The sequence below is a fragment of the Procambarus clarkii genome, chromosome 4 (assembly GCF_040958095.1).
Source record: "Procambarus clarkii isolate CNS0578487 chromosome 4, FALCON_Pclarkii_2.0, whole genome shotgun sequence".
In the NCBI taxonomy this organism is placed as follows: Eukaryota; Metazoa; Arthropoda; class Malacostraca; order Decapoda; family Cambaridae; genus Procambarus; species Procambarus clarkii.
The window spans coordinates 11,646,708-11,671,930 of record NC_091153.1 but is presented as its reverse complement, the minus strand read 5'-3'; the positions used below and the strand labels follow the sequence as shown (position 1 = coordinate 11,671,930).

The 25,223-nt window shown below is 44.1% G+C and overlaps 1 protein-coding gene across 1 annotated transcript in view; it reads left to right on the top strand.

The window, feature by feature from the left end:
• The first annotated feature begins 20,070 nt into the window (after window positions 1-20,070).
• Window positions 20,071-25,223, top strand: part of LOC123748612 (protein O-mannosyl-transferase TMTC1) — a 311,491-nt gene continuing 306,338 nt past the window's right edge. Inside the window, 1 exon segment of the mRNA XM_069335107.1 lies at window positions 20,071-20,749. Coding sequence (XP_069191208.1) covers window positions 20,373-20,749 — 377 coding nt within the window. The 5' untranslated portion in view covers window positions 20,071-20,372.

Genomic DNA, 25,223 nt, shown 5'->3' with positions numbered 1-25,223 from the left:
CACACACACACACACACACACACACACACACACAGATATTAGAAAGAACTTTTTTAGTGTCAGAGTGGTTGACAAATGCAATGCATTAGGAAGTAATGTGGTGGAGGCTGACTCCATACACAGTTTCAAGTGTAGATATGATAGAGCCCAACAGGCTCAGGAACCTGTACACCTGTTGATTGACAGTTGAGAGGCGGGACCAAAGAGCCAGAGCTCAACCCCCACAAGCACAACTAGGTGAGTACAACTAGGTGAGTACACACACACACACACACACACACACACACACACACACACACACACACACACACACACACACACACACACACACCAGCCTCTGGGGGGTTATTAAGGCCACTATAATAGCTTACTGACCAGACAGCAAGTCCTGAACATTATTACTAAAGCCAACTCTGAGTGTATACACAGGGAGAGAAGCGGAGTACACGTCTGTGAGTACTCATCTCCTGACACTGTTCCAGGTGAGAGACACCTGCTCGTCCTCCTACTGATGATCTCCTACTGTGTGTCTTGAGATGAGGTGATTTCGGGGCTTAACGTCCCCGCGGCCCGGTCCTCGACCAAGCGTCCTTTTTGTTACACATCCCCTAGGTAGCACCCCGTAGCAGCTGTCTAACTCCCAGGTACCTATTTACTGCTAGGTGAACAGATGCATCAAAGTGAAAGAAACTGCCCATTTGTTTCCGCCTCCACCGGGGATCGAACCTGGAACTTGAGAACTACAAATCCCGAGCGCTGTCCACTCAGCCGCCAGGAGACCTCAGAAGCACCACATGGACAGTACCTCTCAGTTTCCCGCTTCCACTACTCCTCCTCTGGCCAAATCTTGCCAGATGACAATGATGCAATAATGAATCAGGGTTCGAAACGCTGACGAAACGTTATGTTGATCCATTGTTGAGCTAACAATAAAAATGTTGAGTCAACGTTTATTAAAAGTTGAAAACATTGTTGGAACATCGACTATATGACAGGTGGGCCTACTACTATACTATAGGCCTATACAACCTCGACTATATGACAGGTGGGTCTACTACTATACTATAGGCCCATACTTCGTCGACTATATGACAGCTGGGTCTACTACTATACTATAGGCCCATACTTCCTCGACTATACGACAGGTGGGTCTACTACTATACTATAGGCCCATACTTCCTCGACTATATGACAGCTGGGCCTACTACTATACTATAGGCCCATACTACGTCGACTATACGACAGGTGGGCCTACTACTATACTATAGGCCCATACTACGTCGACTATATGACAGGTGGGTCTACTACTATACTATAGGCCCATACTACGTCGACTATACGACAGGTGTATACGACAGAAACTAGACGCCTCTACTGTATGATAACTAGTGGGAAAATGCAAGTAATGTAATCTAACAAGTGAACAAAACAAATTAAGAGTGCGACACGTGGTAGCAACACTGGCCGTTCATACAGCCTCTTCCAGGCCTATCTCAAGTTGGTAAACACCCACGGTCAACACCCACGGCCAGCTCCCACGGCTAGCTCCCACGGCCAGCACCCGCGGTCAACTCCCCCACCGGTCAACACCCCACCTTGTAAGACCATCACCACTGAACAGAAGTGTTCAAAAAATGTCTTTGATAAAAACGTGCATAGAATGCAACATGAAGGTAGATTACCAACAGAGCTTTCAATGCCAACTCTGTTCAGCAGCCATACACAAAAAATGTGCCAACATGACTAACAATTCAAGGAGAAATGGTCCCAGTGACCACTCTGTGTACTGGCTCTGCAAAAAGGATGATGTAACTTTTTTGAAATTGATGGAAATCCTGGATAAAACTCCCGCCGAAAACAGAGAATTACTAATTAATGCCTGCATAGCAATTTCTAATGTCTTCAAACAAACTGTACATGACACCAAGGTACAACCAGCTGTAGCACAGAGCTCTGTGGCAGCGGCGCCTGAGCAGGGCGCGGAGTCGGGGATGCCTGAGCAGGGCACGGAGTCGGGGATGCCTGAGCAGGGCGCGGAGTCGGGGATGCCTGAGCAGGGCACGGAGTCGGAGATGCCTGAGCAGGGCGCGGAGTCGGGGATGCCTGAGCAGGACACGGAGTCGGGGACCCCTGAGCAGTGCGCGGTGCCACAGGTACCGGAGCAGAGCGCTGTGTCACAGGCATCGGAGCAGAGCGCGGTGTCACAGGCACCGGAGCAGAGCGCGGTGTCACAGGCATCGGAGCAGAGCGCGGTGTCACAGGCACCGGAGCAGAGCGCGGTGTCACAGGCACCGGAGCAGAGCGCGGTGTCACAGGCCCCGGAGCAGAGCGCGGTGTCACAGGCACCGGAGCAGGGCACAGTGTCACAGGCACCGGAGCAGGGCACAGTGTCGGGGGCGCCGCAGCAGAGTGCGGTCCCTGGCAGAGGGAAACAAACAAAACAAGGCCCCAAAATCTGTTGGTATTACAGATGGGCTACCTGTAAGCATGGGGAATCGGGAAGAATAAATGGAACATGTACACACGATCACCCTAGAAAGTGCAGAAACCTCCTCAATACAGGTAAATGTACCAAAAGCTGTGAATTCTTTCACCCAGAAATTTGCAAGAACTCTTTGGACAGGAAAGAGTGCTTCAATGCTGAATGCCCAGCTTTTCATATAAGAGGCACCAGGCGAATAAAACCGACAGACTACCACTATGAAAACAGCCACTACTCCATCAACCGGGATAATTTTTTAGCAAGAGGAGGAGGAGAAGAATGGCTAAAAATGACCAGACTCTACCACCAACTCGGTCAAATGCTAGAGAGGACGCAAACACAGTGGCCTCCTTACCAGAGCCTCAGATATTAACACCAATTAAAGCATCCAGCACTTCCACTAACACGATAACATCATTTATATTTGCCAACATCCAGGGTATAAAAACACGCAAATCCAACAAAGTTCATTTTATAGATGGTCTCCTTCATGAGGCAAATGCAGTGTTTGCAGCCCTAACGGAAACTCACACAAAGGACTACCTTGATGGTGAAATATGGATCTCAGAATACAATCTCTTCAGATGTGATAGGAAACACCGGCTTCAGGGTGGGGTCAGCCTCTACATCAAAGACACACTCATCTGTACTGAGCTGCTAAACACCTCAAATGATATGGTGGAAGTGCTGATAGTCAAAATAGAGATCCTAAATGTAGTTATTGTCCTTGTATATAAGTCACCGGAGGCAAACCCTCAGCAGTTTAAAGACCAACTAATGAAAATAGAGCACTGCTTGGAAAACCTCACAAATCCAGCTCCGAACATCATCCTGCTTGGGGACTTCAACCTACGGCACCTGAAATGGAAGCACCTGGCTAATACAGTAATATCAGAAAGAATACCAGGAAGTAGCCTAAATGAGCAGGCACATGCAAATGACCTGCTACGGATGTGCGATAGGTTTGCCTTAAACCAGCAAATAGTAGAACCAACTAGGAAGGAGAACACGCTGGACCTCATTTTCACTAATAATGATGAGTTGATCGGGAACATAATGATTACAAATACCTGTTACTCAGATCACAACTTAATTGAAGTTCTGACAACCATGGGGAATGGACCTTCAAAACCAGTCCAGAGTCCCGGTGGAGGAGATTTCAGCAAATTCAACTTCAATAATAAACGGATAAACTGGGAGCAAATAAACCAGGACTTCACAGAAATAAACTGGGAAGAACAGCTAGGAAATGCAAACCTGAACCAGTGCCTGGAAAAAATAAGCTCAGTAGCACTAGAGATATGTTCAAACCGCATACCCCTAAGAAAAAAGAGAAAGAGATGCAGATTGGAACGGGAACGTCGTTCCCTATATAGGCGAAGAAAACGAATCGCGGAACAACTTGAGAGTCGCACCCTATCTCAAGAACGGCGAAGAAGGTTAGGTAGAGAAATAGAAACAATTGAACTCAAGCTACAAGAATCATACAAAACCCAGGAGAGGCAAAGAGAGCAAAAGGCCATCAGTGAAATAGAGAGAAATCCGAAATATTTTTTCTCCTATGCAAAATCAAGATCAAAAACCACATCTAGTATCGGGCCCCTGCGAAAGGGAGATGGAACTTTCACAGATGACAACAAAGAAATGAGCGAGTTACTGAGGAAGCAGTACGACTCTGTTTTCAGTGAGCCATTAAATGCACTAAAGATTGATAACCCAAATGAATTTTTCATGGATATGATACCAACATCAAATCATATATCAGACGTCGCCCTATCCCCACTAGATTTTGAAGAAGCCATAAACAGTATGCCTATGCACTCTGCACCAGGCCCGGATTCTTGGAACTCCATATTCATCAAGAACTGTAAAAAACCACTATCGCAGGCCCTTCACATTCTGTGGAGACAAAGCCTAGATACTGGCGTTATCCCTGACATACTAAAAACAGCAGAGATAGCACCACTCCATAAAGGAGGAAATAAGGCAGAGGCAAAAAATTACAGACCGATAGCACTAACATCGCACATCATAAAAATTTTTGAGAGAGTGCTAAGAAGTAAGATCACAAAATACATGGAATCACAGCATCTCCATAACCCCGGACAACATGGTTTCAGAACAGGGCGCTCTTGCCTGTCGCAGTTGCTGGACCACTATGATATGGCATTAGATGCTATGGAAGACAAACAAAACGCTGATGTAATTTACACAGATTTCGCAAAAGCTTTTGATAAATGTGACCATGGTGTTATTGCACATAAAATGCGTTCAAAAGGAATTACCGGGAAAATAGGCAGATGGATCTACAATTTCCTGACTGACAGAACCCAATGTGTAATAGTCAACAAAACAAAATCCAGCCCATCAACCGTGAAGAGCTCAGTCCCCCAGGGTACTGTGCTTGCTCCAGTACTTTTTCTCATCCTCATATCGGACATAGACCAGAACACAACCTATAGCACTGTATCATCCTTTGCAGATGACACTAGGATTTTCATGAGAGTTGGCAACATAGAGGACACGGCAAACCTCCAATCAGATGTAGATCAGGTCTTTCTATGGGCTACAGAAAATAATATGGTATTCAACGAGGATAAGTTTCAGCTCATGCGCTACGGAAAAATTGAAAATATAAAAACAGAAACCACGTACAAAACGCAGGCAAATCATAACATAGAACGAAAAGGCAATGTAAAGGACCTGGGTGTACTCATGTCGGAAGACCTTACCTTTAAAGAACACAATAAAGTAGCCGTCACAACTGCAAGAAAAATGACAGGTTGGATAACAAGAACTTTTCACACTAGAGATGCTATACCGATGATGATACTTTTCAAAACGCTTGTGCTCTCTAGAGTGGAGTACTGCTGCACAATGACAGCCCCTTTCAAAGCTGGAGAAATTGCTGACCTAGAGAGCGTGCAGAGATCCTTTACTGCTAGAATCCACTCAGTAAAACATCTAAATTACTGGGACCGACTAAAGAGCCTAAATCTGTACTCCCTTGAGCGCAGGCGGGAGAGATACATAATAATTTACACGTGGAAAATAATTGAGGGGCTGGTCCCAAACCTGCACACAGAAATAACACCACATGAGACCAGAAGACATGGCAGGATGTGCAGAATACCCCCGTTGAAAAGCAGAGGTGCAACAGGTACTCTGAGAGAGAACTCTATCAACATCAGAGGCCCGAGGCTGTTCAACACGCTTCCACTACACATAAGGGGCATAACTGGCAAACCCCTCACAGTGTTCAAGAGAGAACTGGATAAGCACCTCCAAAGAATACCTGATCAACCAGGCTGTGACTCATACGTCAGGCTGCGAGCAGCCGCGTCTAACAGCCTGGTTGATCAGTCCAGCAACCAGGAGGCCTGGTCGACGACCGGGCCGCGGGGACACTAAGCCCCGGAAGCACCTCAAGGTAGCCTCAAGGTAGGTGGGTCTACTACTATACTATAGGCCCATACTACGTCGACTATACGACAGGTGGGCCTACTACTATACTATAGGCCCATACTTCCTCGACTATATGACAGGTGGGCCTACTGCTATACTATAGGCCCATACTACGTCGACTATACGACAGCATTACTCCTGAAATATATATTCTACTCTGATATATACGAAATTAGTTTCATTTACATTTCCATCTAATATCTTTTTATTGTACTATTTATTTTTTATTCATATATTTTGTATTTATTTATATTTTCAAGGTAATGAAGCTGTCAGTCACTTTATCTCCCTTAGACTTAATCTGAAAACTTTTCATTATTCTCGTAAATCGAATATTACCAGAGGGGGGGGGGATGTTAAGTTGTGAATCCTTTAAAATATCACAACGTTTGTGTTCAAATGCGCTTATATTGAGTATCAGGATGGATGAATGTCCAAGAGGGTCACTTGTCACCAAGTTTCTTCAGCACGGGTTGCTCTAATAAGTCTCTATATTCAAGAAGTTTGAAAGGATTATGGAGTACATACAAGATTTACTTCAAATAATTGTGTGTGTGTGTGTGTGTGTGAGTGTGTGAGTGTGTGTGTGTGCGTGTGTGTGTGTGTGTGTGTGTGTGTGTGTGTGTGTGTGTGTGTGTGTGTGTGTGTGTGTGTGTGTGTGTGTTTGTGTGTGTGTGTGTGTATTTACAATTTGCACCTACAGAAACGCGCTATTAGCTCTTGGACCCCGCCTTTCTAATCGGTCTATTTTTACCTCTATCATGTCTACTACATATATATTTCAAACACACAGAAACACATAACCTCATGAAACATTCCGTTCCAGCCGTCTCGCCCCTAATTAAAATATGGGTTCATCTTGTCTTTTTGTTCCTTGTGGACCAGGACGAACTTGCATGCCTTTCACTTCTTGCTGATTTAGTCCATCATGTCTCGTGGAGCCTTTCATCTCACCTTTTATACCCAGGGTATCTCTATTAGGAATTGTATTGTCTCCTCTTATGTTTAACTCTTTTAGAGTGAATATCGGGTCAAGTCCAGATGATTTGTCATTGCGTCTCATTCTTGTGGGTCCACTGACATGTGGCTTAAAAGTTTCTTGTTGCCACATTCAATAGTTTAGCTCTCCATGTTTATGTGCCCCCGTGCAGTTCTCTGTTCTCCAGATCTATCTTCCGATGAAGTCTACCTTGATCAGAGATCGAGATGAATTCCTGCAGGTGCCAGAGGCTGCACATTCAATTATTGCTGTAACTGCCGTGTTGTTTCTGTCATACTTCTGTCTGGTCTTGTGTCATTTAATGGAGTGTCATATATTTCCTGCCACTACTATCTTTGGTCCTCCCAGGTGTTGTTGTTTTAGATTTAGCTATTCAGAACGAAGTGTTCATGTAGCACGGGCTATGGTGAGCCCGTATCTTCCCAGTGTCATGTTGCCTGTTATATAGTCCAAGAATCCCTAACAGCCCAGGATATCCATCTCAAAACTCCAGTTCTTTCTTATCTGCAAGGCCACTCCTCCTCCTCTCCTTCCTTTCCTCTCTTTCCTAATTACAATGTAGTCCAGAGAAAACACTTCATTTGTGACAATTGACAATTCCGTTTCAGTGAGTGCTATTACGTCCGGGTTAGCTTCTTGTGCTCTTTCTCCAAGTTCATTTACTTTATTTGTGTTTGAGTACATAAAATGAACAAAAGTGTAGTGTATTCTAGTGTGCTGTAGTCTAGTGTAGTGTGGTGTAGTGTAGTGTAGTGTAGTGTAGTGTAGTGTAGTGTAGTGTAGTGTAGTGTAGTGTAGTGTAGTGTAGTGTGTTTTCCGTACATTACGGTGAAGTTTTCTTCTCTCCTGACTTACCCTTGGTGTCACTTCCACTGGTGCAGGTGGCTGCTCTATGGGCAAGGCAGGGAGGGCCTGGGATGGGGGGTCCTTGGCAAGGGAAAGGGGGGGAGGGGAGATGGACGAATAGGAATGAGGAGCCTGGATGGGGGACCATGGGGGAGAAATATGCTGAACTTCCGTTCAGATTTTCCATGTAATTTTGTAGATTATTGCAGTATGTCACTCTTCACAATGTTTGCAGGGCCTTTGCAGGGTCTGTCATGTCTGATTTGCTGTGCAAGTTTTTCACAGCAAACCAGGCATGATAGGGCTGATCTCATCGAAACGTTTAAAATACTGAACAATTTGGAGGATATTGATCCAGGCCACTTCTTTAAAAAGTCACATGTAACAAAGACAAAGAGCAACGGTTTCAAGCTCAACAAGCCACAATGTAGGAGAGAAAACAGGAGATATTTTTCACACACACTGGGTTATATGTCTTTGGAACCGCTTACTCGCCAAAGTTGCAAGGAGCCAAAACATTGTTGCAATTCAAAATCCAGCTGGGTAAAATCGTTAAGAAAAATGATGGGATGTTTGGTAAGCCATAGGCTTCCTGTCCCCGTCGAGGCCACTAGAGTGAGATGGTAGCCCTCGGGCAAATTCCGGTAAATATTTATAAAGGCGTCTGTCTCTTCTGGAAGATAATTTGCATACACCATTAATAAGATGGTCCTAGAAATGACCCTGCGGGACTCCGCTGGTAATAATACACAACTCTACAGTCTCTCTTGTTGCGTTGACACTCCATTTTCAACCTAAGCGCTTTACTACCACTCCTGCGTCTTCCCTTAACTTGTGGACTTGATTCATGAGAGAACTGTGTCGAAGGCTTTCTGGCAGTCCAAAAGTATGCCCACCATTCTCTGTAAAGTCTCATATTTGTCGCCCGGTCATAGATTTCAACAAATGTTTGTAAGGCAAGATTTACTGTCCTAAACCCATGCTGGAAGTATGACGCGTTCTGTCTATATTCATTTTTGAATAGTGGCACTACACGTGCAGTGTTCTAATATTCAGGTAATGCTCGTATTTCCACCAGCTTTTTATATATCACAGTAAGCGATCATCTCACCTGCTTCCCCTCTCGGTAGCCATGGAGAAGATCCACTCTGATCCCCAAGTCTTAGTGGTACAGGTTCCAGCAGCCACCTCCTTACTATAACTCTGGTGATCTCAAAATCCTCCAGTGCTGCTTGGTTTCGCACCATCCCTCGCAGTTCAGGCACTTCCTCTTTCTCCATTGCGAAAACTTCCTGGAATCTCCTGCTGACTTCTCCACAGACTCTTTCGAAATTGTCTGTGAATGTTTCCTCACATATCCTCGGCTTCAACACCTGACGTGGCTGTGGCGAAGCTTGAGCTGGGACCTTGCTTTATCTTCACTGTAGTTCTAAAATGATCATTCTACTTCTATTCTCACTCTGAGTCAATCATGTTCTGTGCATGACTCTGCTCTCTATTGTTTCTGAATTTTCTTCATGACTTCTTGTTTAAGCTTTCTCACACTCTTGTTTAAATGACGGACTAATCCTGTCATTTGTTGTACTGCCTTGGCACAGAGGACAAACTTGTCAACTGCACCCAGCTTTCTAGGTGTGGAAAGTCACCGTAGCCTGTGTGATAAAAAAAGAGACTGCTTGCCTGTTTGTCTGTGGCAAGGTAATGGGAAGACACACAAAACACAAAATATAAACAATGAAATTTTAATTACTTTAGAAAACAAGATATGAACAAAGACAATCCCTTGGCTTACGTAAAATTCAAAACAAGTCAACAAACAAAACAACATGAATAATTAATAAATGTGAAAATTTACTCTAATATAAAATAAAGTGCAAGACAATAATAATAATAATCAGGTGCTGAGAATATTGGCTAGAGCTGCCACCTCCCTTAGTACACGACAGCCAGGGCTTAGTCTACCAGAGAGAGATGTCAACTTCTAAGAGCACAGAGATATTCTGAGGAGGACGGCGTGAGCTGGCCCAGACGTCGACTCAGGTAGAGGGCGTGAGTGCAGGTGCAGGTGCTGTCGGCGATACACCAGCCAATCAGGAGCAGGCAGGCGGAGAATGGGTAGTTTGCTCGTTGACGACGGGTGGAAGGCCGGTGTGTCTGGTGGTGCAAGGTACGCTTTGCTTCCTTGGCAAAACGTTTTGTGTTACTGGTGGATGTATCTTTAATGTAGTATCTTGTACTTGTAGAATGACGTAAATGATATAGGGAAGAGCAGGCTCAATCTCTCTTGAAAGAGATTATCGTCACAACTCTCCCCCGAAGCCTGCGGTTCCGGAAGAAATTACGTCTTCATGTGGTAGAGTGATAGGTGGAGTTGCCTCTACTTCATTGACTCTGGAGAGGGCGTCGTCTATGATGTTGTCAGAACCCTTGATGTAGAAGATCTCCAGGTTGAAATCTTGTAGATATAAAGCCCATCGTAGAAGACGTTGATTATTGAATTGGGCTTGAAGTAAGAAGCGGAGAGGATTGTGGTCTGAGTAGATGGTGGTAGACCGAGCGCCTTGTAGGTATGGAGCAAAGTGCTGTAGATTCAGGACGATGGAGAGTAGCTCCTTCTCAAGAGTGCTGTAATTCTTCTGGTGGGGTTTCAACTTGTAGCTGTAGTAGCTAACAGGTAGAACCTCCTCGCCTCGTTGCTACATCAGGACACCCCCGATGCCGGTACCACTGGCGTCGACATGGAGGATGAAAGGCTTGGTGATATCTGGCGAGGCGAGAAAAGGATTAGAACAGAGCAGGAATTTGAATTGTTCGAAAGCAACGGTTTGCTGAATGGTCCAATTATACCGTTGCTTGGGACTGGTTAAAGTGATTAATGGTGTTGCTACCGTACTAAAATTCTTCACAAACCTACGGTAGTAGGAGGCAAGACCAAGGAAGCGCAGGAGCTGCTTCCGTGTGGTAGGCTGTGGATAATGCTTGATGGCTTGAGTGTGTATGTTTAACGGAGCTAGGCTGCCACTCCCTATTACATGACCCAGATAACGCACTATACCTTTGGCAAAGGTGGACTTGCCCAGGTTGATGGTGAGGCCGGCTGCCAGGAGCTTGGCGAACAATCGTTGCAGCTGGAGCAGATGTTCGCTCCAGGTGTTGGATGCTACAACGATATCATCCAAATAGGCGTAGATGTTATCCAAGCCCTGGATGACGCGGTTGACAGCTCTCTGAAAGGTGGCCGGGGCATTACATAGTCCAAAGGGAAGGCGTTCATAAAAATTCCAAAGGGAGTGATAAAGGCAGATATTTCTTTGGCTCACTCTGTTAAACACACTTGGTAATACCCCTTGAGCAAGTCCACTTGGGACAAGTACCGGGCATTACCAATGGCGTCAAGGATGTCATCTATCCTTGGCAAGGGGTATGCATCCTTGACAGTCACATTATTCAATTTCCGATAGTCGGTGCACAATCTAACCTTACCTTGGGGTTTTGGCACCAAGATACAGGGTGAGGCCCAGGGGGACTCACAAGGTGTGGCCAGTCCATGATCCAGGAGGTACTGTACCTCAGCACGCATGACTTCCTTCTTGCTAGGGCTGATTCGGTAGAAGGGTTGACGAATCGGCCGGGTGTCAGGGAGCAGTTGGAAGTCGTGCTGAGTTACATTACACTCTTGTGGATCATCTCGGAACAACTCCTGATGTTCCTTGAAGATTTTGATGAGAGGTGCACTATTATTGTCCTGAAAATAGTTACGAAGATCAGTTAGGATTTCCGAATTGGAAAGCGCTGACTCAGAGTCAGTGCTTTCGGGAGGAGAAGCAGGGAAGGTCTCACTGTGGATGTATGGACCTTTAAAGGAAGAATATGCTATTAACACAGTGGGAGGAGTACCGTTATATAGCTTCAGGAGGTTGACGTGGCACAACTGGGTCTTCCGCCGCTTATCTGGAGTCTCTAGAACGTAGTTGTGGTTGTTTCTGCACTCCTTGATGCGGTAGGGTCCTGAAAACCTGTTTTGCAAGGGAGAACCTGGGATAGGGAAATAGGTCAACACGAAGTCTCCCGGTTTAAATTTCCTTACTTTGCTGTTCTGGTCGTAATGAGTCTTCATCCTCTCCTGTGCTTTCAATAGATTATCCTTAGCAAAGTTATGCACCCTCTCTAGAATGTGTTGTAGGTTTTGAAGAAACTGGGGCACATTCTGATGCTCACTGAAGGTGGCATCATGTAGAGAGTCTTTGAAAGCTTTGAGAGGAGTACGGCACCTACGTCCGTAGAGCATCTCATAAGGAGATACTCCTAGAGACTCATTGGGAAGACTTCTAAATATACACATGATTAGATCTAGTTGTTTATCCCAATCCTTAAAGGTTTCATTGCAAAACTTCTTCAGGAGTGCTTTAATAGTCTGATGACTACGCTCAAGAGAACCCTGTGAAGCAGGATGATAGGGGCTGGACAATACCTGTGTGATGTTGAACTCTTCCAGTGTCCTCTTGAAGAGATCACTGGTGAAGTTGGTGCCACAGTCGCTCTGAACCTCCCTTGGAAATCCATACTGGGTGAAGATCTTCAATAAGTGTTTCACCACCGTAGCAGCCGTAATGTTCTTTACTGGAACTGCTATGGGGAATCTGGTGATAGGACACAGGATGGTTAGTATATAGGTGTTGCCAGAACTGGTCCGAGGTAAAGGACCAACACAGTCTATAATAAGTCTGTGGGAAGGTTCTGCAGGCACCTGTATGGGTGTCAGTGATGCTCTGGGGATAGAGATGTTCGATTTACCTGCCATCTGACATGTATGACACTGTTTGACGTACTGTTTGACGCTATTTACCATACCTGGCCAGTAGTAGTCTTGACGGATTCCGTGGTAGGTCTTATTAAATCCGTAGTGCGAAAGTGCTCCATGGGCCAGGTGTAGAATAGTGGGCCGCAGGCTGGCAGGAATCACTAGTTGTTCGACGTTGTCCCAATCGTCCTCCTCCTTCAGTTTACTGGGTCTTTATCTGCGGTAGAGCAACTCGTTCTCTAGAAAGAACCCAGGTATACTGTCAGGTTGAGTTTCAGCCTGGAAGAATAATGGTGTCAAGGTAAGATCTTCCCTCTGTAACTTACGGAACTCCAACGTGGTCAGATTCGGGGGTAGTTTCTGAGGGTCTTGAGGGACAGCGGTAGCAGTAGACTGGCTGTGGTCGTGCAGCTTGTGCACGGGTGGTCACTAAAACCGGAGGAGAAACTTCATCACTCTCTTGAACCTTTGCTGGAACATACTCAAAGATGGGATTATCCATTACAGAGGTACACACCTGGGGTTTGTCCATGACGATCAGGTTGGTCGATTGCAGGTCTTCTTCCAAGTCGTTGCCCAGGAGAAGTTGCACTCCAGGCATGGGAAAAGGCTTTTCCCTGATGGCGACTTGGACTTCACCGGTCACGAAGGGACAATTCAGGTGGACTCTGGCGAGTGGATAAGGAGTGGTAGCAGTGAGGTCAGTGATGAAGACGGTTTCCCCGGTGTAGGCGATATTGGGCACAGCTGATTTCAAAAGGATTGATTGAAGAGCCGCTGTGTCCCTCAAGATCTTCAGTTTGAAACGTCCCTCCAGATCTGAACCGTTGGTAGAGACAGTTCCAGGATACAGGTGTTTACTGAAGAGAGAAGATCATTAACATGAACACCAACATTCATCACAGGCTTACCCGGACTTAGGAGGAGTCTGTTTGGGTTTAGTGGATTCAGTATTACCTTTGTATTGAGACTTACCACATTTATCTATGGTATGTCCATAGAGTCTACAATACTTACAGTACAATTGCGAGCCAGCTTGATCGGTACTCACTTTCTCGTAACTGTACCACGACTTCTTACTGGAAGATGGTTCTGGTGTCAGCCGGTGGATGAGGCTGTAAGTGTCAGCCGACTTAGCACACTTTAGGTAGTTGGTTTCTTCTTTATCTGCTAAATATAAACGGACAGGAGGAGGCACACGCCTCAAGAATTCTTCAACATGAGGTTGACGAGTTCTGCAAAGGTAGAGACATGTGCTGCTTCCAGCCATTTCATAAAATATCTCTTTTTGGTATTAGCAAATTCTAGAAAGGTGGTGGTACTTGCCTTTAGGTGGTCACGGAATTTTCTTCGGTAGCTTTCGGTGGAGAGAAGGTAGGCGTCCAACAATGCTTGCTTCAGGGTTTGGTAGTCATTTTCAGACGCCAAAGTACTGAGTGTAACTGCAGCTCTACCTGTGAGATGTACTCTGAGAAGGGTAGCCCATTGGTCGGCAGGCCAGCTAAGTTGATTAGCAAGGGTCTCAAAGGTGGTAAAAAATACGTCGACTTCTGTCTCTACGAATGGTGGCATTAACTTACTTGCATGTGAGATATTGAAACTTACTGGAAGACTGGCGGTAGCTTGCTGGCGTTGAGTGAGGTGTGTAGTTTCTAACGCGAGTTCTTGTTGACGACATTCCATAGCCAGAGCTGCTTGTTGTTTGTCATGCTCGCGTTGTATCTCCAGGTGGCGTTGTTTTGCTTCAAGCTGTACTCGTTCACGCTCACGGAGTATTGCAATCTCACGTTCTTGTTCTTCTTTCCTCAAGGCAGCTTCTCGTTCTTTTATTTGTAAAGCTTCTTTTTGTTGTTCTCTCTCGATCTTGGCCAGCTCTAGTTTGAGTTTCATCGTTGCCAAATCAGGTTTATCTGCAATAGAGTAAGTTTCGTGAGTTTCAGAGTCTATCTTACCTTCCTCTAAGAGATGATCCAGTAACAGGTTATGCAATTCATTTTTGTTGGCTCCATGGGGAACATCTAGTCGATACTCATGTGCAAGAGTTTGTAATTCGGTCCTCTTGACACGACATAAGTTCCCTATTTCACCTGCTGGATCTGCACGGAAAGCTTGGAGACGAAACATGGTGAAATTAGCAAATAAATGCACAACAAATATACTGTTGTGATATGGTGAATGTCAGAAACAGGACAACGTGGCAACTGGTACCTATCCTGTGGAATCGTTAACAATTAATGTTAATTTCAAGATGGTAAATGATTAATAAATCAAGATCGCAGGAAATCTTGTACCCGGTACTCAATGTAAGAGGATAAGGGCAAGAAAATCTTACTAAGTAAGCGAAACTGAGTTTCTTAAACAAATGAAACATTTAATTGCCTCAAAAGTGAATTAGGTAGTCCAAGGATGTAGGCATACCTTGCCCAGTCTCTATAGGACATAAGCAAGTTTTTCCCACTGAAATGAAATATGATACTTACAGAATTAGCGAACTTTTGTGCTCTGAAAAAAGAAAGCTAATTCCCTACCTAAGTAAATATCATCATCTCTGACCGACGTGTAGGGGTGCGAGGTGTCAACTGGTGACGAGAACTGCTGCTGAGGTCCCAATTCAGCAACAAAGTTCGTGCTAGAGGAACTATGGCCCTCTTTATCCTCCTACAGTTGGATTGCAGAAGATTAGGTGCTCTTGACCCGGGGACAGACCACAGTACCAGGGTACCAATATGATGATCTGCCGAAAATATGAGAAATATCCTAAGGACAAAAGGTGGTAAACACGAGTAATAACACGGAGGGAGAGATGACCAATTAAGAGAATGACTGAGGCCTACAGTCACCACGTAATCCAAAGTTGTCTCACACTCACCATATGCTACTCTCGGAATGCACAATACACACAGCACCATATGAAAATAAAATTAAATATTGAAAATAGTGAAAAGCAACTGTACCAAAGCCAAGTACGCTTACCACAAATTTACGTTCTGGTACTAGTACCTGAGTGAAGCTCCTTGGACAGGCCCCCATGAAATGTGACGGTAAAGTGTTGGAGTGTTGATGTTCGGCAGTCCTCCAATGGCAGGTGTCAATGCCTTGTCACACTTACAGGAAAAAAAAAGAGACTGCTTGCCTGTTTGTCTGTGGTAAGGTAATGGGAAGACACACAAAACACAAAATATAAACAATGAAATTTTAATTACTTTAGAAAACAAGATATGAACAAAGACAATCCCTTGGCTTACGTAATATTCAAAACAAGTCAACAAACAAAACAACATGAATAATTAATAAATGTGAAAATTTACTCTAATATAAAATAAAGTGCAAGACAATAATAATAATAATCAGGTGCTGAGAATATTGGCTAGAGCTGCCACCTCCCTTAGTACACGACAGCCAGGGCTTAGTCTACCAGAGAGAGATGTCAACTTCTAAGAGCACAGAGATATTCTGAGGAGGACAGCGTGAGCTAGCCCAGACGTCGACTCAGGTAGAGGGCGTGAGTGCAGGTGCAGGTGCTGTCGGCGATACACCAGCCAATCAGGAGCAGGCAGGCGGAGAATGGGTAGTTTGCTCGTTGACGATGGGTGGAGAGCCGGTGTGTCTGGTGGTGCAAGGTACGCTTTGCTTCCTGGGCAAAACGTTTTGTGATATTGGTGGACGTATCTTTAATGTAGTATCTTGTACTTGTAGAATGACGTAAATGATATAGGGAAGAGCAAGCTCAATCTCTCTTGAAAGAGATTATCGTCACACCATGTTTCCTCACTTTCAAAGTCCCCTCCCTGGAAACACAAACCGAAACTGTCTCTATTTTCCGCTTGTTACAACTTGTAATAAAGCTGTTACATCTTGGCTTAACGTGTTTATGACGTATTAGAACGTTGTTACAACTTGCTATATTGGTTGTTATAACTGGTTAGGAAGTGTTAAAACTTGTTCGAACGTTGTACCAACGTCGTAGTTTCGGTGTGTGTTTGGCGGGCTTTCCTTTGTACCCCGGGCATTGAGGACTCCTCTGTGTGGGAGGAAGCGATTGTTGGGGCAGTATTTGGAAGGGTGGATGGTAGTAGGGTTGGGGTGGTTGGGTAGGAGAAGGACTGGTGGCCTTGGGGGAAATTCATTAGAATAGAGAAGGAGAAATGCAGGATGTAAGGGAGAGTGTGATTGTAGGGTTGGGAGCAAAGTGATTAACGCTGCTGATGTGGATGTCTCAGAAGGTGTCTGGAGGGGGGTTTCAAGTTCTCATCTTCCATCTTTGCTTGTGTCATGCAAACTCTGTTCCATCTTCCCTCTTGTGTCATTTGCTTCATTTCTTTGAGTCTTTCACTTTAGCTAATTCCTCTCAGTTCTGGAAAAACCTTTTTGCATACCTGAGTACTTAATCTCCTTGTGAGTTGTGTGTAGCAATTCTTGTGTTGAGAGATGTGTGTTTTGTGTTATAGTTCTGATGATAATGAAAGTGTCCTTGAGCATAGCTAATAGAACGCTTATCTTGTTTGGGTCTTTGTGGGAGTATAAATTTTAGATAACGATGGTTCTAAGCCTCAGTAGCAGCTGGATAGTTTGTACGTCAACGCTTTCACTACAATATTTTGTGTCTTTTTCTGATGATAGTGAACAATGGACCATTATCATGCTTTCTTGTCTAACTTGGCCTCTGCAGCGTCAACATTTTTAGCCAGTCGGGAACCTTGTGTTATGTTAGAGTCCTACAAATGAACAATATCTATATATACCATATCAGGGTGTATGTAGGTCAAGTGTTAAGGTGTTGCATTGTGCACTACACAATGTGTTGAGCAGTTTCTCGGTTCTGCCTCTGTGTTGTCCTCTGCTATTGTTGAGGCTTGGATTGCTTGCAACAGGTCCGTCATAGTTTGTGCTGCCCTTTGTGTTGCTTGTGTTGTCACGGTGTCTGGTGTCACTTGTGATGAGGGCCACTGTATGAGGGTAGGTGGGGGGTGTGGGGTTGGTGGTAGGTGGGAGGTGTGGGGTTGGTGGTAGGTGGGGGGTGTGGGGTTGGTGGTAGGTGGGATGGAGAGTGGTGGGGGATGGGAGAGTTGCAGGGGATGGGAGGGTGCAGGTGAGGGATGGGTGGCTGGAGGTGTGTGATGGGAGAGTGGAGATGTGAGATGGGAGGACAGAGGTATGGGAAGGGAGAGCGTGTGTATGAAATGACGCGAGAGAAGGGAGAACTGAAGAATGAGATAGAGAAAGGGGAACTATTGAGAACGTGAGAAGAGAAAGTGGGAGCTTCCACTCGGAAAAAGAGAGAGAGAGAGAGAGAGAGAGAGAGAGAGAGAGAGAGAGAGAGAGAGAGAGAGAGAGAGAGAGAGAGAGAGAGAGAGAGAGAGAGAGAGAGAGAGAGAGAGAGAGACGTCAAATTACCGAAGGGAAGTGACCAGGTGGCGCTGCCCGGGACAGGTTCTCACTCTCAGCCATTTACTTAAGCCTGTCATTCAAGAGAGAGACCCCGGCGGGAGTCGCTCAGCGCTGCACCTTCAACGCACCTGTCCACCCTCCTCCTGGTGTCTCCCTTGCGCCCGGGGATAAATTTCCCCGCGGCCCGGTCTCCAACCTGGTAGTCTGCTCAACAGTCTGACGCTCAACATATAAATCCGCTCATTTATTTTAGTTGAATTTATAAATTATTCTGGAGTTGTGGGAACTGACCTGTGAGATTTATATTTATTTAATTTATATGAATATATATAGAATTTATATTTACATTAATTTATATACTTCGATAGCAATTTGTATAATGATAAGTGGACTGTATTTCTGCAATAATCTCATAATCTCACAAATCGATCCTCTACACATTAGGGGGGGTTTATATTAATTAAATTTATATATATGCAGCCAATCAAACTACAGTATTAGACTACATACATTGAAGAGGTTCCTTATCTTATTTGTACAGCAGGTATAACCAGGATGTAGACACCACATTTTCCCTCTTTGAGGTAGCTTCCATCACCCTGGTAACTGATGTACAAAGCATGCTTCCTCGTCTTGACCTGTTAAAAGGGCGCTAGCTGTAAAGCCAGAATCCTATATATGACAGGTATATCAGAGAAACACTGTACATGGAACAATAAAGACCTGGCTTAATTACGTTTAGTTTGAGGCTATGTCGTGCTCTAACCGGGCACCCTATATAATGACATTAATGGCCATAAATGAAAGATACATGGGTTTCGGAAGAACACTTAACTTGATTTGTTGACAGCGTGTTGATAATGGTACACCTTTGGTTTCCATAACACTACGTCCAAGTAAAATTAACAGGAGCCGAATTTGCTCCCGTGCCTCTGGTCTCAGTATAAACAAAAACTAACACTCCATACTACTGACGCTACTGGCCGACATTGTCCAGATATGATAGGAGCCGAATTTGCTCCACGCGTCTCGGAGGTGACAACAACAATGGCTGACCCTCCTTCCTCACTCCTGCCTGGCTTACATTGTCCAGATGTCAATAAGTGATAGAAGGGTCACATTTACTCTACTTTAATACTGATAATTAAGCTAATTTATATGAAATGTTTTATGATGGTAAAGTCCAAAGACTAATGTATTTAAGAATAATTCCCACCATAATAGGTGGTGAATATAATAGTATGTGGTGATGATATCCCGTTTTCTTTAGACGGTAATTCCACTACAAGTTACGTTTTCTATGGGTAACTTGTTGGTAATACAGCAGCAATTATTATCTGTCTGTATGATATATTAAATGGTGTCGGATTTTCCGACAGGAGTAGTGGGTGTACCTCAGGAGTCTAGAGACGAGGGTTCGATCCCATTGTTCAGCTTCGATATTTTCTCAATTGGTTGTGTGTTTGTGAGGAGTTTTGTGGCCAGTCTCAGCCACCCACTGTCCCATAGCGAGGAATATCCAGCCCGATCTCTTGATTTGCCACAACGTAACAAATACAATGTGCTAACCTAACCAGAAACGCTCCAACCCAAACAACCCCCTTAACCTTACCCACCGACGCATAGAAAAAGCGCATATTTGCGAGCCGCCACTTTTCATTATTCGTTGTAATTTGTACGATGGTGACTGTAATGATAATACAAAAACAATCACAAATTATTATGGTAAAAATCAGTTAGATGAGTCTAACTGCCAGCGGCTGGCCTCCAGCCCCGGATGGACAGAGAGAGAGAGAGAGAGAGAGAGAGAGAGAGAGAGAGAGAGAGAGAGAGAGAGAGAGAGAGAGAGAGAGAGAGAGAGAGAGAGAGAGAAAGACAGACAGACAGACAGACAGACAGACAGACAGATAAACAATTTATTTTATAGATAATAGACTGGTAGTACCATCTGTGGCGGGTGGTTGGGTTATACAGTGACAATTCACTGTTTCCTTACCTCGTTTCCTTGTCTTCGTTCATTTCATATTTTTGTGTCGTTTCTCTCCAGGTAAAGTGGCCGATTCATCATTTAAATTTCTTCATCTTTCAGAATTATGGAAATGAATGAAAACTGAGGAGAAAATTTCCCAATCACGAGAGAAAATTTAAGGTTCCGTTTAAAAGTGGAGACAAACGAGTGATGAGTGATGGTGAGGAAGTGAATAGTGAGTGTCGGGTGTTGTGAGTGCCTCCGACGTCGTCATGGTGGCCCTGGTCAGGCTGGCACCCCAGAGAGAGAGTATAGAGATGAACTAGCAGTTCCATCATTGACCCAAAGGTGGCAGGCAGCCCGGCCTATACCACTAAATAAGTTATTCTGTATTGGCACGGAATTATTAAGTGTTAACGTGATGGATGGCAGCGGAGGGTGCCTGTCGTCCTGTCACTACTCGCCTCGACGGAGAAGAAAATCCTCCTCGCTCTATACCTCCTACTCATCATCTTCTACCTCATCATCCTGGTGCCATGGGGGCGCCGAGGGTCATGAGACGGAGGACCCGTCGCCCACCTGGGTGTACATGACAGTGTGGGTGGCCGGGGTCCTCGTCTACGTCAACGGTCTCACCGGGGACTTCGTGCATGACGACGTCAGCGCCATCAAAACAAACCCGGACGTGCTAGGAACTAACCCGCTGTCCCACGTGTTCTGCAACGACTACTGGGGCAAGCCTCTGGTCGACCCGCGCTCCCACAAGTCGTATCGACCATTCACCATTCTCACTTTCAGGTAGGTTTATCCCAGTCTCTTGTCTTCGGGACCGGTAAGTAGCGTACGAGGCTATTAGTCGATTATGAAGGATAATCGATGGGACTGAACCAGCACACCTGGACTCTCCCAGAACGCGTACTACCATATGGTCCAGTATGTAGTTCGTGTGTGTCTAGGGGAGATCGGGAAGGCTGGTTTGATCTTTCACCCTGGTGGCCCTATTCACCTAGCAGTAAGTAGGTACCTGGGAGTTAGACAGCTGCTACGTGCTGCTTTCTAGGGCTGTGTGTGTGTGCGCGCGTGTAAGAGTATATGTAGTAGACATAATAGAGGAAAATAGATTGGTTAGAAAGGCGGGGTCCAAGAGCTAATAGCTCGATTCTGCAGACACAAATAGTAAATAAAGACACACACAACACTCTACATAGCTCTTCCAGCTTCTTCTCTTGCTCCAAGCTGTCACCCCAACATTCACTGCTCTTAGCTGTCACCACAACATTCACTGCTCTTAGCTGTCACCACAACATTCACTGCTCTTAGCTGTCACCACAACATTCACTGCTCTTAGCTGTCACCACAACATTCACTGCTCTTAACTGTCACCACAACTTTCACTGATCCTGTCACCACAACATTCACTACTCCTAGCTGTCACCACAACATTCACTGCTCCTAGCTGTCACCACAACATTCACTGCTCCTGTCACCACAACATTCACTACTCCTAGCTGTCACCACAACATTCACTGCTCCTAGCTGTCACCACAACATTCACTGTTCCTGTCACCACAACATTCACTACTCCTAGCTGTCACCACAACATTCACTGCTCCCACATGTCATCACAACATTCACTGCTCCTACATGTCACCACAACATTCACTGCTCCTACATGTCACCACAACATTCACTGCTCCTACATGTCATCACAACATTCACTGCTCCTACATGTCACCACAACATTCACTGCTCCTACATGTCACCACAACATTCACTGCTCCTACATGTCACCACAACATTCACTGTTCCTACATGTCACCACAACATTCACTGCTCCTACCAGTCACCACAACATTCACTGCTCCAACATGTCACCACAACATGCACTGCTCTTAACTGTCACCACAACATTCACTGCTCCTACATGTCACCACAACATTCACTGTTCCTAGCGGTCACATTCCCACCCTGAAGCTATGTCTTCCCCCCCCCCCCCCAGCGTCTTCCTGCATATCTTATATCCCAAACTTTTTTACACTTGGCATATTCTATATGACTTTTATACCAGGTCATTAAGGCCTCGCCTGCTGTTGCTCCACACACCTGCCTCCAGTGTGCACGCTGTTGCTCCACACACCTGCCTCCAGTGTGCACGCTGTTGCTCCACACACCTGCCTCCAGTGTGCACGCTGTTGCTCCACACACCTGCCTCCAGTGTGCACGCTGTTGCTCCACACACCTGCCTCCAGTGTGCACGCTCTCTGCCTCCTCAGGTCCTGTGAGGTTCACATATATTTGGTTATCTCAGTCAGCAGCTACGCAAATGATAACTACACTTGCATTCAGAATTTCAAGTCAGCAATGGTACCATATAAGAATATATCTTGTTATATAACACCGATAAAAATGTGTTAAGCGTGCATCTCATGTCTTGTTCTGTATAAACAATCATGGTATAGATTGTTTTTTACATAGTGGGTACAGGAACAGGTAACTGTTAACTACTGTTAACAGACTTAAGAGCTTTCCCTTCCCGTTGCCCTGGATAAGTCTTACTCACTACTTTTCCCTGGAGCACGACCCGCCATTCGGCTGATTGATTGATAAAGAATAAGCTACTTAAAAGGTGGCACGGGCATGAATAGCCCGTAAGTGGTGGCCCTTTTCAGCCATTAAGAGTATCAAGAGCTGATACTGGAGATCTGAAGAGGTGCGACTGCACCCGTGGCCATTCGGCTAAACAAGTACGCAATAACTGCTGGGTGAATAGGAATGAATAGTTAAGGATTTGAGCCCAGTCAATCCTCCTTTGGTAAACTTTTATATTAGAAATCAGGAAAATAAACGCCTGATATGATTCCAACATTAACTCCACAAACATATGTCATGCAACAAACAAAAAACACTACCAAACCTAACCCAGGTCAAGCATTATATATATATATATATATATATATATATATATATATATATATATATATATATATATATATATATATATATATATATATGTCGTACCTAGTAGCCAGAATGCACTTCTCAGCCTACTATGCAAGGCCCGATTTGCCTAATAAGCCAAGTTTTCCTGAATATATTTTCTCAATTATTTTTCTTATGAAATGATAAAGCTACTTATTTCATTATGTATGAGGTCAATTTTGTTTTATTGTAGTTAAAATTAACGTAGATATATGACAGAACCTAACCAACCCTACCTAACCTAACCTAACCTATTTTTATAGGTTAGGTTGGGTTAGGTAACCGAAAAAGGTAGGTTAGGTTAGGTTAGGTTAGGTAGGTTAGGTCATTGAAAAAACATTAATTCATGAAAACTTGGCTTATTAGGCAAATTGGGCCTTGCATAGTAGGCTGAAAAGTGCGTTCTGGCTATAGGTACGACATATATATATATATATATATATATATATATATATATATATATATATATATATATATATATATATATATATATATATATACAACTTTAGAACACTTTCCCACCAGGAGACTCGAACCCTAGCCAGCACAGAAGCCTTCCAGCAACTGGCATAACAGGTACGCCTTAACCCGCTCCACCACCCGCTCAGGAGCACAGGGTTAAGTGGTGGAGCGGGTTAAGGCGTACCTGTTATGCCAGTTGCTGGAAGGCTTCTGTGCTGGCTAGGGTTCGAGTCTCCTGGTGGGAAAGTGTTCTAAAGTTGTATACTTAACTCTCGTGTTTAGGAGAGTTGTGCCATATATATATATATATATATATATATATATATATATATATATATGTATATATATATATATATATATATATATATATATATATATATATATATATATATATATGTCGTACCTAGTAGCCAGAACGCACTTCTCAGCCTACTATGCAAAACCAGATTTGCCTATTAAGCCAAGTTTTCCTGAATTAATATATTTTCTCTAATTTTTTTCTTATGAAATGATAAAGCTACCCATTTCATTATGTATGAGGTCAATTTTGTTTTATTGGAGTTAAAATTAACGTAGATATAAGACCGAACCTAACCAACCCTACCTAACCTAACCTAACCTATCTTTATAGGTTAGGTTAGGTTAGGTAGCAGAAAAAGTTAGGTTAGGTTAGGTTAGGTAGGTTAGGTAGTCGAAAAAACATTAATTCATGAAAACTTCGCTTATTAGGCAAATTGGGCCTTGCATAGTAGGCTGAGAAGTGCGTTCTGGCTACTAGGTACGACATATATATATATATATATATATATATATATATATATATATATATATATATATATATATATATATATTTATATATATATATATATATATATATATATATATATATATATATATATTTATATATATATATATATATATATATATATATATATATATATATATATATATATATATATATATATATACTCACTTCTGAACTGACATTATCACCTCTGAACCAGTACAATCTCTTCTGAGCCACAACCCGTCCTCAGACCAAGTCCATTCCATCCAGCGGTCGATCCCAAAGACACATTCGGCAATTTTAACATGCTGTTCATTCAAAATAGAAATTTTCTCAAATATAAATTAATATTTTTATATGTTAGCATATTGTGCATATGTAGGCACTGGTTAGGTTAGGTGTTTAGGTTCTGTTGGCGATTATTTGTATTTGAAGTACATGGGTGAAGCATTTACAGCGTTGTGGTTCGAACAAAATTCATCAACACTTGTTCCGGAAGTGTTCGAACGTCAGCAGTTGTGAGTCGTGTGTAAACCGTTTTTCATTTATAAACACCAGGGGATTTGGCGGGTGCATGGAATCACTTTTGGGTCTTTGTTTGGAGGACGGACTGTGAGCCGGTACAGTCACCTATGAACCGGTACAGTCACCTATGAACCGATACAGTCACTTATGAACCGGTATAGTCACCTCTGAACCGGTACAGCCACCTATGAACCGATACAGTCACCTATGAACCGGTAGAGTCACCTATGAACCGGTACAGTCACCTATGAACCGGTACAGTCACCTATGAACCGATACAGTCACTTATGAACCGGTACAGTCACCTATGAACCGGTACAGTCACCTCTGAATGGAGCGTGCACTTGTGCTGCCGCCACGGTATAGTCACCTCTGAACCGGTACAGCCACCTATGAACCGATACAGTCACCTATGAACCGGTAGAGTCACCTATGAACCGGTACAGTCACCTATGAACCGGTACAGTCACCTATGAACCGATACAGTCACTTATGAACCGGTACAGTCACCTATGAACC